The sequence below is a fragment of the Haliaeetus albicilla genome, chromosome 11 (assembly GCF_947461875.1).
Source record: "Haliaeetus albicilla chromosome 11, bHalAlb1.1, whole genome shotgun sequence".
NCBI classification, from domain to species: domain Eukaryota; kingdom Metazoa; phylum Chordata; class Aves; order Accipitriformes; family Accipitridae; genus Haliaeetus; species Haliaeetus albicilla.
Genome location: NC_091493.1, coordinates 23861084 through 23880445, shown reverse-complemented (window position 1 = coordinate 23880445; position 19362 = coordinate 23861084). Strand labels below are relative to the sequence as shown.

At 34.8% G+C, this 19362-nt stretch overlaps 1 protein-coding gene across 5 annotated transcripts in view; it reads right to left on the bottom strand.

The window, feature by feature from the left end:
* Nucleotides 1-567: 567 nt before the first annotated feature.
* CPEB3 (cytoplasmic polyadenylation element binding protein 3) overlaps nucleotides 568-19362 on the bottom strand; it is a 97171-nt gene continuing 78376 nt past the window's right edge. For all 5 annotated transcript variants that reach the window (XM_069796663.1, XM_069796664.1, XM_069796666.1 and 2 more), the window contains 4 exons: nucleotides 13578-13696; nucleotides 12148-12262; nucleotides 9203-9384; nucleotides 568-6237 (listed from right to left, as the gene is read on the bottom strand). In XM_069796663.1, the coding sequence (XP_069652764.1) occupies nucleotides 6010-6237; nucleotides 9203-9384; nucleotides 12148-12262; nucleotides 13578-13696 (644 nt within the window). In that variant the 3' untranslated portion in view covers nucleotides 568-6009. The remainder of the gene's footprint in view (nucleotides 6238-9202; nucleotides 9385-12147; nucleotides 12263-13577; nucleotides 13697-19362) is intronic.

The window sequence follows — 19362 nt, the reverse complement described above, 5'->3', positions numbered from 1 at the left end:
AATTCACACTTTTTTCAAGGAAGTATTCTGAGTTCCAAACAGATATGTTGCTAAGCCTTAATTGTCTCCTATTCTTAAAATAGAAACCAGCAGAAACTAGTGTTGTGGTGCTTTTTTCTTTAATGGATCAGTCGAATCTCTAGCCTGCAGCCATTGTTAAACTGCTAATAAGAAAGTGCAATATAAGTTAGCCAGCAATTTTTCAGATAAAGTAATTCAACAGTTCCTTTTTTAAAGGCACTTGGTACTGCCTTTGGTGGGGAAAGCTACATTCTCAGAAATATTTCCATAGTATTTATTTTTGTATTTACCTTTGGGTTAGCATAATATATACCTTATCAAGGGTGGCTTTTCTATTTTAGAGAGAAAACATAAGTAGACCATAAACTTGTATTATCATATAATTAGAAAAGATAGTTTGTGTGCATGTAAGGTGTGTATTTGCTTAACCTTATCTAGTGTAAACAGTTTTCCAGTACAAGTTTTGGGGGTTTTGTAACTAGTTTACATTCCCATAATGCATATCCCAAGATTTCCTTAGCATGTGCAAAGGATGACAAATATCAGTACTTCATACAACTATATTTAATAAGTTATTACAGAAAAAAATAAAGTCCAAACTACAAAGTTTAAGCAGTTGTAAGCAATAGCAGCATTGAGCTCCATGTTTAGTCACAGTACTGCAGTTCCGTACAAGCATTAGTCCAAGCCAAAAAGGAAGAAGCCTTGTTAGAATTACTAGCAAAAACAATCTAAGAGAACATGTAATAAAAGATACAGTACATTTAAAATTAGTTGAAAAACAAGTACAGAGATCTTAGCTGTGAATGCTCTAAAAGTTATGTCCATTATTTTGACAGTAAAATTACAAATATCTAATACTTTATACCCCAACAGAACAGAACTACGTCCAGGAAAAAAAAAAAAAAAGAGCCCAAATTATCTTTTATTAGCACCCTGGTTTTCTACTTACTGCTAAACTTTTTCTCATGTGAATTTGAGTGTGTCAGAATTATGTGACCAATGTGATTTCTGACCAGCTACCCATTTGGGGTATAGAGTAGTCACTAACATGAATATAAAATACTCTGTGGTATGATAGAACACTATAGCAGCAGAGATTAAGAAGTTTGGTTTAAAGAAAAAAAGGAAGGAAAAGAAAAAGGGTTTAGCTGACATCATACAAACTAGCATAAAGCAACTACATACAAGCCAGATTAAACAGAAGAGACATTTCTACAAATCTGTGACTAATCGTTCACTCATACCTTGCAAGTAGAGATGTCACAATACTGAAATATTAACATGGGAGCTTTTCCCAGTTAAGCGCCTTTTTTTTTTTTCTTATTTTTTTTTTTTACTACTCTAACAGATAGTGAAATCAGCAAAGTTATTTGCTAACTGCATATTTGCAATACAATTTGTTTTAGCCCATGCCTTGCTAGCAGGCTATAAAATACAAGCATGTAGGCAGAAATATAAGCATAAACTTTGTACCACTTAGCAGGAATTTTTTTATTCCCTCTTCATTCCTTGATCTCCTTTGTTTGCAATTTGCATACATTCCAACCAGTAGTACCTAATTTGAGTCTAAATTTTACTTCACTATTTGATCTAGTCTATACATTACTTACAGAACTGAACACACAGAGGATACACAATAGACCAACTCTGGACACATCTTTCTGCAGGTTACAGATGAGCCACTCTAACACTCTAGCATAAGTTAGTCTAAAAGGTCATCAGTAACTTGTTGAAGTAATTGTTTTGTCTAGAGAAAGTCATTGTATGCCCTGTTTACGCAACACCAGTTTTAGTCTGGATTGTTTCAAGTGCCAGAACAGAGAGTCACTGGCTTCAGGAAGGGGTTTCTTCTGGCTGCATAGGGAAACAAAAGTGATGTAAATGGAGGTGAAGTGAAAGGTGATCTGATATTGGCACTTGGTGTTGCCAATATAAAAGAAAAAAAGGACAAAGACACAAGAGAGGCAGAGAATAACAGAGAAAGACAAAGAAGCTGACCAGATGTTCAGACATGGTGGCAATATAGGTTACTGCATTGCTACCAGGAAATGGACATACATTATTTTGGATTAACTAGGCAGCTACCAACACTATGTGGTAATTTCATTAGAAAATGATGTGGGTACCTACAGTCTGCTCCATGCTGCCACTGATAAATGTATGCAGGAAGGAAGTTGTGCAGGAAAGGGTCAATTTAATTAAATAAATAACACGGTGGCAAAATACAATGAAGAATATATATTTTAGGAGGTTCAATATAAGACTATTGAAAAGAGTTTGAGTTCATGACGAGAAAAGTAATGGAGGATTATGCTGAATGGGCAGGGTCAAAAACCCATTGTTTCAATAGATTTAGTTCCTTATAACGGCAATAGTATTTCATCAACACTGGTGGTGTATAAATCTAGACAGCGAACTGGTACTGTGACATCCCTATTATCTCCCTAAATCATTTTGATAAAGGAAAAGGCTTTTCAAAATATCACATTTTTTCTGCTTCATTCTGTCATTTTATTGCCCAATTCTTTGTTACAATTTTCCAATCACTTTACATAACCAACCATTTTCATCATTGCCACACTATTGTAAACCACATCAGCAAGTTAATACATAAAGCTTTGCATTTCAAAAAACTAGACACTTTAGTAACAATATTACAAAGATTTTAGCTTCAAAAATAACTGAAAATGAAAAAAATAAACTTTTAAAGAATTAGCATCATAAAATTAATTTATTCCAAGTAAAAATACAAAATAATATTAATGACATTGACCAGATATGAAAGTCTCTCCCAGAAACAACTATATTAATGGTTGAGAAAGCACTCCTTAAAGAAAATACGAAATAAAAATGAAAAATATGTAAATATGTTTAATTTTTTTCTTAGCAAAAAATCTTTCTAAAAATAACAATGAAAATTTGTCTCAGTACAAAGGCTACATTACTATTGAAAAAATACCAGCATGAAGAAAAGGTACATATTTGACAGTAGAAAAATGATTTTAGTGAATCACAATGTCTAAAGTCTGCAATGAAAATAAATCTGCAATAAAGATTTATGCCTTTTTTCTTTTCATTTTTCTTTTTTTTTATACAAACAGTACAAACAGTATTGCACATAACAACAAATAGTCGAGGTTAGGTTAGCCTTCAAAAAAATCGACTAGTTCAAGTCTCACATCAGAAAAGGCCACAATAGGACCTGTTGTACCCAGGGGCTTCTTAGTCAAGTTGCAGTTCAGAACTCCATATTTTAAAAAATAACTTTTTTTGAAGGACCCTCTTTTAATATAACATATTAACAACTCAGGGGCACATTCATTTACAAAACAAAAGGGAGCATGTCATAATTTAATAAACTAAAAAAAGTTCTCTTTAAAAAAATACAAACAGAAGAACTCTCACAATTCTGGTCAGTCGTGCGTAATCACACTTGATTATAAATATACAAATTAAGGGAAAATATTTTTTCACCTTCTATTCACAACTTTCAGCACCAAATGGAGTTTGTGTTTACACCTGTTCTTTATGATGATTTTGTTTTAGATTTAATCCAACATTATGCTATTTTGCACATTTTCCAGCTTCTCTCTCTCTCTCTCTCTCTCTCTGGGGGTATTTTTCTACATGAAAGAGGGGTATTTCTTCAAAAAGGTTTACTTCTTTCACATAATTAGGTAGATTTCTGTAGGTTAGCTATGATCTTTAATATTACAGTTATAAAGCTCTAACTTCTTCATTTTCAAAAAAACTCAAATAAGCATGAAAAAAATAAAGTTACCCATCTGTTAAATCATTTTTCTTGCAGAATTAAATTAATATATATTTTTCTGAATAAACTTACTTAGAAAATATCATTTTCTTTCCTATATTTCAAAATTGAGGTATTGCAAAAGATCATGTCAGTCAGAAAGCATGCCTTTTTCTTTAAAAAAAATCATCAGCCGACTGTTGAAAACTGTCTAGATACAAAAAGTAGTGCATAACAAAATGTCTTGTACAGATGAAAAAAAACAGAAAAGACACCTGGGCTGGGAAAAGCAATATCACAAAAACGCCCAGAAGTAACTTCAAAAGGGATAATTATAATTAGCATTTTAAACCAGTAAAAAACTATTTTTTCTTTTTTTTTTTTTTCCAAAAACAGAAAAAAATCCTTTCAAAGCCAATACTCGCAACTAAACATTGGGAAAAACAACTTACTAAATTAGACACAAACAAGGACATCACAACAAACAAAACCCAGAACATTTAAATCTACTATGCGGTGTCATATCCAGTCAGATTGTCCCCAGAACTGCAAAAACAAAGGAGGAAAAGAAAAAATAGTGTACACATTCTCACAATCATTAGTATACCAAGTGTGTTTATATGCTATCTGCAGCCCCATAGTTCATGCTAAAAAAATGTCCACTGTGTTAGCAGGTCTTAATTGTATTCAAGCTTCACAGGATACATCCAGGGATTAGAGAGATAACACCACATCCACAGAGCAGACATCTCATGTTACTTTAATATGCAGACATTTCTTTAGCACCACTTTTTTTCCTAACTTTCTTAAATGTGCCTAGTTTATTAGTTTGACAGACTATCTAATCGGTAGTGTATGTACGCTAGCATGAGCTCTTTGGTTTTCTGGACAAGGTCTGCAGCTACGTAAATGATGCAAGCATTAGGAGAGAGATTGTAACTAAGAGCTCATTTCTGTTTATGTACCTGTTATGAACTGTCAAAAATGTGTTAATGTTGGATACAGAGGCTTTAACAGTTAAGTTTGATCACAGTACTAGACATAATCACTTTACTATATAAAATAAATTGCACGATATATAACAGAGCACCGCAAAGTACTTCATCTACCATCCACAAATTTGTTTTAAGAATATCCTACAGCTAGTTTTTATATTTGTTGTAGTATAGGTCATTCTGTAATGGGCTGATCCTAATTTCAGAAGCATTACATTTATTGAGGCATGCCTTCCTCCAGTCAGTAATCATTTTTTTTTTTGTTACTGAGTATTTTGTAGCCTACGTAGGTTCATAATTTGTGCATTGTGGGCAGGTTTTATATTAGACATATATAAAATTTATTGCATGCAGCAACCTGATTAAGTAAACATGCAGTCAAAAAATATTGACCTTCCTTGGAAGCTTTTCTGTATGCTATACTGATCTCCTTTCAGCAGCCATCACTATTTTAATCACATATTCATTTTGTAATTGATACCCTAGCCTGAATAGAGTATTATGGTATTAGTAATACCATTTTAATAGCAGCAAAAGCTATTGCAGCATACATTTACATAACACTAAAAGACCTAAAAAAAAAAAACCCACAAAACAAAACAAACAAAAAAAAACCCTCAGCAAAACAAAAGAAAAAAGTCTGATCCAGCTTATGAGGTATCATCCTTACAAGTCAAAATGGAGAGCAACTAAAGGCTTATTTTCTTTAAGGGTTATTACTACTCTAAATGACCCAAACTAATGATTGCTGAATATCTGTTTTAAGTTTTTGCTACATCTGCCACCTACTTGTGAATATTACCTTTGGTAAGTCATCTGCTAGGGGCAAGTCTAAATTTCTGAAAATAAGTGCATGCTCCAGTTTAAAAATAAAAATAATTATAATAAAAAAATCTTCATCACATACACATCAACCCAGTGAAGGCTGATTAAGAATGGCAGTCTACATAATGTCACTAGTGACAAGTCTTGTGTAGGAAATTAAGGTACCAAGCAGATGTTTGTGTGAATCAAAGTGCAAAATCAGTACAGTTACACTCTGCCGGTTTGTATTATACTGGACACTGAGTTCAGTAATGTGACTGTAAATAATAATAATAATAGTAATAAAAAGACCCATATCTTCATTAAAGTCGAGGACGAATGCACAGATTTCCAGAACACTAAGCCCTGAGGCAGCGCTCTCTTTTCACTCGATTTTATCTACTCCAGTACTTGTTGCTGGGTGAGGCCTGGGGTTCAGCTCCAGCGGAATGGGACGTGGCGGGGCCGGTCACCTCCCTCCTTTACCAGTGGTTTGTGGAACTCTCGCCCAGCACGAGAGTGTATGCTTGCCCAGCAGTATTCACAGTAATACTGCAAACAGGTAACATTGGCACAAAAGAATGGAGCAAATTTTCCACCACAGCGAGTGCCCTGGCATTCATCACACATCTGATCATCCAGCACATATGGCTTCACTTCCACCTGCACCAGGAAAAAGAAAAATAACTGTAAGGAGATAAAATAGTTTTTCTAAGTATGAATAGAAGGAACAATATTTTAATTCTTTTGACTCTACTGAAGGTTTTCAACTGATGCTGGATTAACCCAAAGCGGTTGGTAGTTAAATTTTCATACCAACCACTTTACTTGTTAGAAAATCTCAAGAAAGAAGGGTGTGCTTTGGTAACTAGTCAATGTTTCTTGGAAGAGTTAGGTATGTGAAAGTACCAAGATGGAAGTACAGTAAAAATAGCATCCCTAAGGATTCTGCTGCTGTCTAAGAAACCTCCAGGAATGTGAATACAGTTGTTACAGGGGCAGGGTGCGAGAGTGCAGCATTTAGGAAGAAAAATGATAAAGAACAAAATTATATTTCTAAACTTCAAAGGTCTGGTGAGTTTCAGAGGTTTCCAGAGAGGTTTTTTTGTTTCTTTGTTTTTTGTGAACTGCAAAATGCAGGACCAGACTAATAAAGGAAGAGAAGATTCAAATTAAACAAGATTAAATGCACTTGTATTAATTAAATACTCTGCCTTATGCTAGAAAAAAATCACTATCTCAAGATTTTTAGCTCTAGAAATGTAGTAAGATTTCATAGTTGTTCCAGCTATAGCCTTGCCATCAATTACAAATAGGCTGGAGAGCTGCTGACTTTTATCCTACACTCAGTTGTAAACATCTTAGGACTGGAATTCTTTTTGCTTTTAAAGCACTTGCACCAAACACAAGTTGATGCATGACCAGGCACTTGCAATGATACTATTACAGAAGTTGACAACATGTGAGTTCCCTCCTCTGTGTCTGTTCCTAAGAATCAAGCCTACACATTTAAATTGAATGTTTATTCATTCTGGGGAAATCATTAGCTTATGCATGTGTAATTCTTATGGCTCTATAATGCTATTTATAAAGTGGTTAAGTACAGTCAACTACATTAAAAGAGATAGAAAAAAATTGAAATATACATACTTATAAATAATTTTGCTGTAACTACACAAGTGCTAGTCTGGCAAAATTTGTATATTGCAAGGAAAACTTGACTCCTGTAACTACACTTAAATACATGCAGTATTAAAGAAACACAGAATGAGATATTAAGTTGAAAAATGAGAAATATATTATACAAAAAAGCTTTATGCTGAATTTTACTTCAGCTTATCCTGATCACGTTTCAATAAATGTTAGTCATTTGAAGTAAAGCTTATCTAGTGAATTATATTTCTAGCCTATGGAACAGCTAGAACTGCCAATTTTATTTATTTATTTTTAAACTACACTGTACTACTAGTATGGCATGGAACAAGTCTGAATAACTGCCATTTTGCTTATCAGATGCCCTACCACTAAAATTAGAACTATCATGTAAAATAAAACGGCACTGTCTCAAATTAAATTGGAAAAAAGCAGGTCCAATATCCAGCACATCTCTAGATCCCCACCTGCTCACATTTCCAAAGCATGAATTGTAAAGGTCTGAAGTAGATTCTCTCTCTCTCACTCCTTTTCTTGTTTTGGTTAATAGTGAAATAATTTTAAGAATGTATGATGTACAATTCAGGGACTTCAATCTATTAGAATTAAAAACTAATATTTAAGGACTGATTAAGAGCCTTCATACTTTTACAAACTCACAGATAAACCTATTTTAAAAACAGATAAAAGATAATTAAATAAACTTAAATTATCTCTCAACCAACTGGGAAAAGTACTGATTGATGGAAAAAACTATCAGCTAGCATAATTTGTGACTGTATCCTAAAGCTTAGAAAAAAACCCAAGTTTTTAAACATGGCTGATATATAAATCTCAACAGGTTCAACACTATGATTAAGACTCCAGAATTAATCTTCTTAGCCTCTCTGTAAAATTTTTCAGAAATGGACAAGAAATACTTAGGAACAGCCTTGTCTTAGTTAAAATTATGAGGTATAGTAGCACCACAGAGAAATGGTTTGAGGATTTACAACTCCATGACCTCGTCTAATCTGACCAAAAGTTCAGTTTAGGTTTTTAAAGAAAAAGTAAAAATAGCTTAGACTTTGCAGCTGCGTGTTTTTATATGTATACTGCACATAATAGACACATCCAATACCTCTCAAGCTGACTTCTTAAGAAACAATTTATATTAGATAAAGCACAAAACAAGTCATCCCTATTGTAAAAATACATAGCAGCAGTGCATGCTGTATGTTCTTTTGAATAATTCTAGATGCCAGGTCCTCAAAAACATAGGGTTTATTTTTACATGTAATCAAGAGGTGAAGACAGAAGGTCTAAAGGAAGAAAAAAAAAGTCTTGGAAATTAAGTAATGTTTTCTTTTAATGTCTCCAACTTAGATTTCAGTAAATACCTTAACTTCACTCTATACTTGAAAAGCCCTTTAGAAACGAGGATTTCATATGTACTGAACATTTTCCCCCCCTTTTGCTTATCAAGCATCTATTGGCGTTTGGTTTTGGTTAAATAATTCTCAAGACTTTCGAGGTCAGCATTACCTATTATAATAAGCCTGTGTTTTAGGAACCTCAAGTCTAGACGTACATTGCTGAGAGAATATGTTGCCTAATAGCAGAAATGCCAGAAGCTATATAAGTAGCCACTAACTAAAAGCTGCTGATGCACAAGGAGCAAACCACGACAAAAGGAGGAGAAAGAAGCTGGGAAATTCTATGGTGTTTGACCTTCAGAATTCAAACCAAAACCAAGAACAAGTGAGCTTACAACTAAATATTTTCTGGTTTTAGTGCTTAACAGTTATCTAAGATGTTTAAGATATATTTTTTCACTCTGCTTTAGCTGCTTAAATAAGCCTTTAAATAATTAACCAATGTCATCTGAAGAACAGAGGTTACAGTGTTCTCCAACACAATATTAATATAAGGATGTTTTTCATTTCTGTACAGTTTTGTGAGTAACAACCATTCTGTTCCATGCTATTTTACTTACCCGTTTATCAATGTCATTATGTTGGAGCTGGACAAAGCGAGCACTGATAGCAGCAATATAGCTCTGCTGATTGGAGAAGGCCACTCTGCCAGCACCTTTTGGATACTTCAACTCTGGGTCTGTATCAATGCCAGCATAGCAGACACCTCCATATAAACGGTCCATAATCATTGCCAATTCAACTGCAAGAATTCAATTGTTAAATATTATAGATTTAACATAAACAATAGTGTTGTGTTTTGTTTGTTCCATTAAAAAAAGCACACTTGTCTTCCAAAGTCTAAAACAGTAAACCCAAACATTGCTTTTAACAGATTGAATCAACCCTACATAAATTACCGTAAAACATAAAGGCAAAAACCAGAATCTGTAAAAAGAAACTTGGTGTGACTGAAGCGTGAAAAAAAAATGCAGAGTTACATTGTTAAAGTAGGTATCAGGTCAACTGTTTTAGAATTTATCATATTGTAAATTAAAACTCTGGTATTTGGGATTAGGTATTCAGGATCTCCCCAAGCTCCAGCCAGGCTTGTTACTGCTAGTTTACATATAAGATCACTTAAAGGTATTCCTGTATTTAGAATCTGGTATTTTGCCCTAATTACTAAGGTTGAAAAGACATTAAGGAAGTGTTTTACATTTGAAACAAAACTTTGTGAATCATGATAAGTTACTACACTTAAATCAAGCCTACATTTTGGGTGCAACTTAACAGTATTTTTGTAGAACATTAACTTGATTTTGGATCTTTCAAAGTGGTTTTTGCTTTTTCTGACACTAAGGATAACTCTAAAGAAGTTATAAATATCATTCATAAAATAAGACAGGCTGAGTGCATGGCTGAAGAAACATACAGGAGGAAAGTTAAGGGAAAGAACTGAAGGAAGTAGAAAAGAGACATGTAAACTGTGCAAAGATGTATGGTCATCAAGCCAAGCTCTCTTTAAAAGTTGATAGGCAAACAAATTTGTCAGATGGGTGAGGGACAAACCCTCACAAAGCAAGATAATGGGACCTGTACAGGCTGTGCCAAGTCAGCCATTTTTTTTATGCTAATGTGTGAAAACACTTCCAGTAGCAAGTTGAAATTTAGCCATCCAAGATAAAATGAAAGAGATATACAAAATATTTAAATCCTTATAGTTCTCATAAAATTTTCACTAGTTAATTATACAGAGAGTAGAGACAATTTTTAAATTGAATATGTATGTGTATTTGTATAAATGTGTGCGTCACATTAAGGGAAGACCATATGCTAATTTGTCCATTTGCAATGAGCAAAACTTATTCTACCAAACCAGATAATACTCTTGCTCCAAACAGTAAGGGGAAACTATCAGCATAATGTAGTGACTAGTAGATTCTTCTGGTTTCTAATGATTTGGAATCATGATTTGGGTCATGATCTCTGAAAGTGACAGTACGGAACAAACGTCAGGAACACTTAAAAACATTTACAATAGTAGTTCCAGTAAGCTACTCTTGCCAAAGAGTAGACAAAGAATATACAGGATTCCAGGACAAGGAAACCATGCAGTGTTCAGACATCTTAGTAAAAACTTCTGTATCAGATCTCTAAAGTTGCAAACGAGAAAAACTGGAAACTATTTGTCTGCTTTGGAGAAGTTAACTATTTAAAGGCATCAGTTTTCAAATGTAATGCATGTCAAATGTAATCTATGACAGGCCAGATGACATACAGTTTTATAAAGGCTATAATTAGAAATCAGATAATGTTTAATTGTTGCTATTTACATAATTACCATCTTATAATTATGCCTTATTTTAAAATGGTGAGGAAAGTGAAAGCTGCCAAGAAACCTGGGCTGGGAGAAATCTTACTGTCAGCAATGGCTGGGGGACCTTGGGTACAGCTTCCCAAAAGAATTAGGATTAGGAGAAAGATAAAGCGAGGAGCTGAAGTTGCAGTGGGCTGGAAAGTGGCTGCCAAAGGAAAGTAAGGGCTACCAGGAAACCTGATCCAGAAGTCTTTCTTCCAGACAATGACTGAGCGGTCTTGTCTACTACAGCCCTGGAAAATTAGGATTAGGGTTGAGAGGATGAAAAAGAAAAACCATGCAGCTGACTTGGAGTGAAGATGGAGAGGGACTACTGAACAGAAGCAAGGGCTGCCAAAAGACCTAGCTAGGAGAAATGTTGCAATTTGCTTTGTGACCTTGTCATTGGCTCACCAAAAATACAAGGGTTTGGAAGAAAGAAAAGAGTGTTGAGCTACAGTTGGGAGCTGTGCTAAAAAGGGGCCTTCAAAACAAAGTGGTGGCTGCCAGGAGATGTGGGCTGGGATAAATCTTTCTTCTGGCCAAAGGCTAAGGAGTCTTGTCTATGGCTCTGCAAATAAAAGTGAAGAAAAAGAGTTAAGGGTGAAGCTACATTAGGAGTGGGTCTGGAAAGTGGTCTTCAGTACAGAGTGGGGCCATCAGGAGACCTGGGCTGGGAAAAATTTTTTCTCTGGACAATGGCTGAGAGGCCTTGTCTACCGCTCCATGGAAAAATTAGGGTTAGGATTGAGAAAAAGGGAAAGAGAAGTCATAGAGATGTAGTTGGAACTGGTTTGGAAAGGGGCTGGGAAAAGTTTGTCTTCTAGTCAAAGGAAAGGGGAACTTGTCTGCATCTCAGCAAGCAAATCAGGGTTAGGATTAAGATGGTATACATTACAAAAAATCAGCCAAGTTCTAGGATATTATGCAAACTTGGGGAAAACTGTTTCTACTGAAAATCCTAATTAGTAACCTATTTAAAAGATATAAAATGTTCACAGTTTGTATTTTGTAGACAGGAAGACACTGACTTAGAAAGTGGGCTATGATCTTTGCAAAAGAGTGGGTATATTTTCTGTTCTTTTACATATAGTATATATCTTTTCTCATCTTTTCTGCTTAATCTGGAACCCCCTGCTACATGGCCTACATTTTCCTTCTACTCACCAGCTCGGAGGGGCCGTGGAACTCCTCCAACAAAGATAGTTTTTCTTGGATCCAAAGGCTGAGACCCATCCATCACAAAGTCACTGTCACTTAGGTTCCAAGGTCGAATTTGCACCTGTATTAAGGATTGTTTTTAGTAGATGAACTTGACAACTCAATTAAAATTAAGAAACAACTGCCAAATCTTTCTATAATTAAGAATATAATTTTAACTTAGCAAAAGCAGTAAATCGGTAGTATAAGCACCAAAACATTTGAGAACATAGCTTATCTAAGGTGTTTCAAAGAAGGTGGACAATTCATTTATCACCTCTAGAGGCCAGGCTTGAGTTAAATTTCATCATAGCAAACTCCTATCTCATTAATTACCTGCCCCTAATGGCCATTTTAATAAGAAATCTGTGAAAGGACTTTCAGAACATTTTACCAGGTATGTGCAATTACAGTTGCAGTTTGGGCTTCTGGCTTTTCTGAAATCACATACAGTGATCCAAATTTTAAAGCATCGATAGGAGTGGGCATAAAATCAATTTCTGTGCTTGGATAACAAAATGATCTTTTTATAATGTGTGAATGGTCACTTCTGTTAAGCAGCAAGCAACACAGCTGATAAGAAATCTTTAGATTACACAGAAAAAAAACCTGCTCAGAAGTTATTTGGATAAAGCTGTTCATCCATCCATTTTTTTTGATCCTAGAAATCACATAAGCACACTCACTGTGCTGTAATATTTGGTTGTTCATTTATCTGTGCAAGCTTTTTAATAGTGTTTTTAAGAGGCAGCATGTTTTTAATCCTATCATATTCATCTGTGGTTTTCATCCAATTTGTATGTATCCATAGCCGCAAAAAGAATAGCATTGAAGAATTCTAGAGATGTGAACAATAGAAACAGGTTACCATGTGTCTTCTATTCTGCTGTAGCTGTCTGCATTACTTGTTTTTACCCTGCAGTTTATATAAGGTAAATGAGATCTAAATTATAAATTGATTAGCTATTGCATGCAGAAAAAATAATGATAAAGAAACCTAATGAAGTACAGGAGATATTTGAAGCTATCTGGATTTTAACTGGGTGTTAAGTTTCTTCATTTCATTGCATAAGGCTTTCTTTTCTTTCAAATAATATAGAGGGAAAAATTATAATCTGATTGTTTTACAGCTAACATTGTAAAAGGATGCATACTCCTGCAACATACCAGAAGTACCAAATATAAAAGTTAATTGAACATGGCATTTATCTGAAAGAAGCAAATGTTAAAACCATGTTACGCTGATACAGAAGTCAATTCAATGTAACAGCAAGGACAGCAACAGGAAATGGACAAGTCAATTAACTGTAAGTATTTCTTTATTTATTTATTAACTGAAAAGAGTAACAGCAAATGGGTTAGCAACCAGCGTAAGTGTCATGGCATAAGCTACTTACTGGTTTATCCTTGATTGTGGGACTTGACACACACAGGTAAAGTTTCCCGTCTTCTTCCAGACAGGCATCTATCAGAGCTTGTACAGAGCTTTCTTCCTGGAACAGCAGAAAGGCATAACCTTGGAAGCAATAAAGGCATAAGAAAGAAAAAGAACAGATTAATTTATAAAGCATTTTTTTTAATAAAGAAAACAAACCCAAGAAGTGAGATATACAAATGACAAATAACTGTCAAGGCTGTGAGTTTGTTTTCATAAATTAAATTCACTGAATAGATCATACCCTCATAGAGTATTGATTTCAGAATGGAGATGAGAGTGTGTGCTGCATATGGGTATGTTTATTTGATTAATTAATGATTTTGAGCAGTGAGAATATAGACTGGTGAATAAGGGGTTATTATCCAACAACTGTATCTGAGCTATTTATCAGTGGTATCTGTTGGTATCAGTGATTATCATCTTACAATGGAGGTACTGAGTTTCTAGTTACTATATACAATGAATAAATATTAGAAGAAAGGGTCAAAAAAGTGGATAGTTAAACAAATAGAATTCTGTGCTCACATACTTTACTACGAAAAAAATGCTCACATAAAAACAATAAGCACAAGCAAAAAAGAAAGGCATGCGTTGTGTTTTATTACGAGTCAAAGACCCGCTCTTGTTATTTATATTTAAATAAAGCAGTTCAAAAGAAATTAAGTCCAATAAAAATTGCTCCAAGTAATTCACAATTTTAGGACTTTAAATTAGCCAGTAAAACTAAGTCTGTGTGGCATTCAGTGGTCTTATGAAAGCAGCTAGCAAGAAAGCTTTCTTCAGTTTTACTTAATGTTGTTAAATTTGAATGAAGATTTGACCCAAGCAGTCCATGCTTTTGCTACCTCAGAAGTGAAACTAATACAGCACATTCTACAGCAAGCAAAGGCATCTAAAGGCTGCTGCTAGACTTGAATACAGCTGCCCAGTTAAGAGGACTTTCTATCAAGCATGCATTGCTCTTTTGCTCCATCAGTACAACTCCGTTTTCTCACTGAATGTGAACATGTTGGCTTTGACCTTTATAATTTCGCACTTGTGTGTCTTACAGGCTACCACTTTTCAGAAAATCAGCAGCAATCAGAGGCAGCTGGAGTTTAAGCAGGGACTGCTAGAGTTTCTCTGCCTAAGACTGTTGACACAAACTAAGTGCCTACACGATGATACACCATATTTAAATTATGACAACCTCTGATACAGCTTTACACAGTCTATTTGCTATTAATATAGTAGTGACTTACCCTAATTTTGCACTGAGTATTGAGTGAATACTATTTGGTATGTCCTTTTTAGATAAATACTACACAACTCTGATTTATAAAAAAATTTAAGACACTGAAAAAGTGTTTTCCTCTGTAGAGTTATTACGTACCAAATTACCTCTTATCCTACTATCTCTAGTCCTGTGCGACTTCTCAAAGAATATTAAATTCTATGCAGCTGTTCATTTTCAGAGGTGAAAAAAAGTTTGCATTAACAACATAGTTACAGCCCAGAACACATCTAGACAGACTGACTTGCCCAAGAAGACAAAATAGTTTGATCATCACTCTTGCTAGCAAACAAGGAACTTGCATACCTAAAGTTGGAGTAGATTAAAGATACCAGTCCCACTAAAAAGTGAAATACTTCTTGAGTAAAACCACTGGTTTCCTCTCTAGCAGATGTAATTCTCTTAAAACAGTCCCCTAAAGATATAAACACACTTCAACATTTTCATTTTAGACTTTACAAAACTAATTACATTAACTGAGCACGAAAGTAATTAGCTTGCAATCACTATCACTTTTAGCTCAATTTTATTTTCCATCCATGCACTTGTTTTATCTTCCTTACTCCATACCGTCCCTTCTGATTATATTCAATAACCAGAGCAAAAAGTTCAGACAAACTAAAGTATTTTTAGTTTAGCAGTGCTCTCAGCCTTATAAAAAGCCCCAGTCAAAGAACTAGATACTTGGAAAAGAATACCATGGCAACTACACCTCCAAAGCCAACTGATCACACTTTATGGTTCAGCCCAATCCTTGCCTTATATTTTGTATAAATGCCTTGTGAGGCAAATTCACAGAAGATGCAGTGCAGATCATTCCAGTACTCTGAAATCCAAATAAGAATACATGTATATTTATGCATACTTTAAAAGAATGGTTTACAATGTATTTAAATAGACTTAAACATTTAGGATTTATCTTTTGACCAGAGCATAAGATCTCAACTCTAAAAAATTGTCTATGTCAGACTTTTATAATTTTAAACCAGTAAAATATTGGAAATTACCTTAGCATAAAGTCAAAATGAAAATTTGAAAATGTTTATTGTGGCTTAATTACTTAGCAAAAATCTGGGCAACAGCTTGGGATACTTCCTTCTTATGTGAAGCTTTTTCAGGTTTTTCTGGGTCACAGTAAGAGGTTACATCTGTGGTAGTTGGAGTTGACAGCCATTTTGGGTACAGTAAATGGAATAATTATAATTTCCCAAACCAGTTAAAATTAACCAGACACTTGTTAATTTTCTCTGGCTGCTAGATTACCAGAGCAGTCCAAGTTAGTAAGAATTCAGTTTTCTAATCTGGGGCTAGCACCTGCCATGAAATTTAGTAAGTTAACACCTCCTCCTTTCTCTAGACTTCTGTGACTGTAACATATTCTCCTGCCTGCTACAGAGTCTGTATGGGCCCTCTGAAGAAAGACAGGTAAACAGTTTACAGTAGCAGTCTTCTGTTAATCTAGAAAAGTAAGCGGGCTGGACTAGCATGACACAATGTCCAGCATTACTTCAAAACCTGGTGATTGAACATTTATTCTAATTATTCAGGAACTTTTGATATTCAAGATTAACACAGATTACACTGAAATGAAAAGTAACTAAATAACAGAAGTTCAGATAATGTAAGGATCATGTAGAAGCTGATTTGGACAAGGAAGATACTTGCCAAAGTTAAAGGTATTTTTACTCATTTTGTAGAAGCACATAGGGATGCAAAAACCCTAAATTCAGAAAAGTGCAGCTCCCTCCCATGAGCCGTAGAAAGTGCTAGGCATTGCTATTACTGAAGACTTACCCTCTTGCTCCCAGTAACACCATTTAGAGCTGCATTTGCCTGTTCATACAAGCAAGTATGTGCTTCTGTGGATGCACTTCATTTGATTGGAACACTATAGCAGGAAATGCACTCTGAACTCAGATGCCAGTATAAAAAATGAAACTGGAAAATACACATGCCAAAATTGACATTGCATAAAGAATTATCTCACACTAGATGCAATTTAATAATAACTTCTTTGCACAGGAACAAAACACCATTTTTAGTAACTTCAGCCACAATTTAAAGAAAAAAAACAGCACACCAATCTGTAAATTAACAGTAAATAATTTTGTCAGCTGTGTTTAAATGCTAAGTTTGGCTATACCTTTATAAAACTGTAAGAGTATTCCTTCCCTAAGAGATCCTCAAAAACATCTACTTTAGGCATTATATCCTATTCTACTGTGTATTTCTGTTACTATTTCTACTAGATGCAATGAGAGATGAGCCTAATCTCCCAAAAAAGATTTACTGCATGGCCAGTTGACTGCTAACATTCAGAATGGTCAATTATAGGGGCATCTAGGTTTAAAAGAAACTTAATTCATGTTTAAAGACAGTAGGTGAGGTAGCATTAATAAGACGGTCAGTTTCCAAAACAAAAATGTATTAATCCATATAACTTGAATTATTTAGCAGATGCTGAAAGTTGCTTCAAATTCCTCAGCATCGTGTGCTTCAGCATGTTCTCCTCTCTGTGCATCATGGGTATCATATGACCTAAAGCATATGGGTTCTTTCCAAGAAGTAAGAGATCTGATGAATTTCAAAATTTTAATCCTCTACAGCAGAATCTTGGTAGCATGCTGTGGTAGTACATTGCAGACAAACTTCAACAGTGATCCTTTCTTACCTGACCAGACGTTCTAAAGGTTTGAAGGCTCAAGGGACTGCTCCTGACTCAGATTCCACAAAGTAAACAGGTGAGATACTTGAAGCCCCAGAAAATAGCAAGGTACCTGACAACAGCTGAATATTCTATACACACAGATATATGGCTTCTTGGCAGAGCAGAAACAATCCAGCTCCTTTTCAGCTGCTGGTATAATACAGCACTGTAGTGCTGACAATAAACATTGCACTTTGCAATTCACTGGAAAAAGGCAACAACATACTTTGCTGTAAGAAAAGTCACTACAACTTCTAAGGGGTACAGCAGAGGGAAGATGAGAAGATTAATTTTCCTGGATTCTGAAGCACAGCCTAGGAGCTTCTCAACCTTGAGCTCAAGGATTCATTATTTTATGGAAAGCAGTACAAGAACTAAGCTCCTTTGTACATGTCCCATTCTGACATCTAAACAGTGACACAATTTCCACATGAAAGGATAATTTAGTCCAGTTGGTCTAATTTCACTTAACCTTGCTGAGAACAAACTGGAAAATCTGGCATATACACTGTGTCCCACAAGCTTGAAACATGGTTGTCACCTGAAGTGCAAGATACACTTGGAACTACCCTAGAATGTTGCTATAGTCTTGAAAATGCATTTTTGCCAGGCTAGACAGTGTGGAAAATATCTATTTCAATTAGTATCAACATAGGCATACCTTCTCTAATGACAGGAACCTTTCTGTATTACTGAAAGCATGTTTTATAATAAGGCTTCAGTCATCTCTTCAAAACAACATGCTAGATGGAAAGCTTAAGGTGCTTAATTCTGCCTTTCTTATAATAGCAGAATCTTAATATTCGTACTTCTGTGTTAAAAACTGGCATGTTGGTACAAATTACAGGCAATCATATTGGAGTTTTAGCTAGAAGTGCATCATGCATGTGTTCTGCCCATCCTTCCTCGATGTAATTAAAGAGAACTACTCATGAACCTTTATTAGAGCAGAACATGTATTAAGTGTATCAGGCAAGGGAGAAAAACTTTTGGGCCTTGTAGACACCATTCAACTTAGCAAGCCATAGCTGGTAGAGTTTATCAGAGAAGGCTATCTTCTTGTCTAGACCAACATATTTCTCAGAGTTAAAGATGATCCAACTTCATGCCTTTCATGGCTCACCAGGAAAAGACTGCATTTCAGAGCATCCGTGAATAAAAGATGTTTAAAAAAAAGAAAAAAAAAAAAAGGCTTTCATTTATTCTTCTAAATCTGGTAACACCTTTCTTGTACAGGTCCACCATTAGGCACAAAGTTGCCTTTGGGGGAGAAGGTAGGAAAGAAGTCTGGTATACTAGAATTTTTACACTCCTTTAAGTGATTAATTACTAATGTTGTGAATGCTAAGGTTGTCTGAACAGTGTCTAGTTAGTGATACAGGAATATTTCAGAAATGTGCTAATGGAGTAGCTGTGCAGCTCTCTCACTTAACGAAGTCCAGAGTGAACTGCATTCAATCAGAAGTTTTTCTTAGACATTTCAGTTAATTGTGAATTAGTTCCATCTCTTTACATTAACTGAAGTTTACCATTTTATGCTCAACTTGTGAATACTAAAAGTAATTCATAAGTTCTTTAAGTTCTTACATTTGAGAACAGCAATATATAAATTGCAGTTCAAATACATCAATCATGAGCTCCATCTTCAGGTACAAAGCCAGTATTTTAGCATTCAAATGTTACATAACCAATAGGGAAAGATTAACCTATTTCTGGCTCTCAGAATCAGGGCTACTTTTCAAATAAAGAAAAAAAACTGTAATG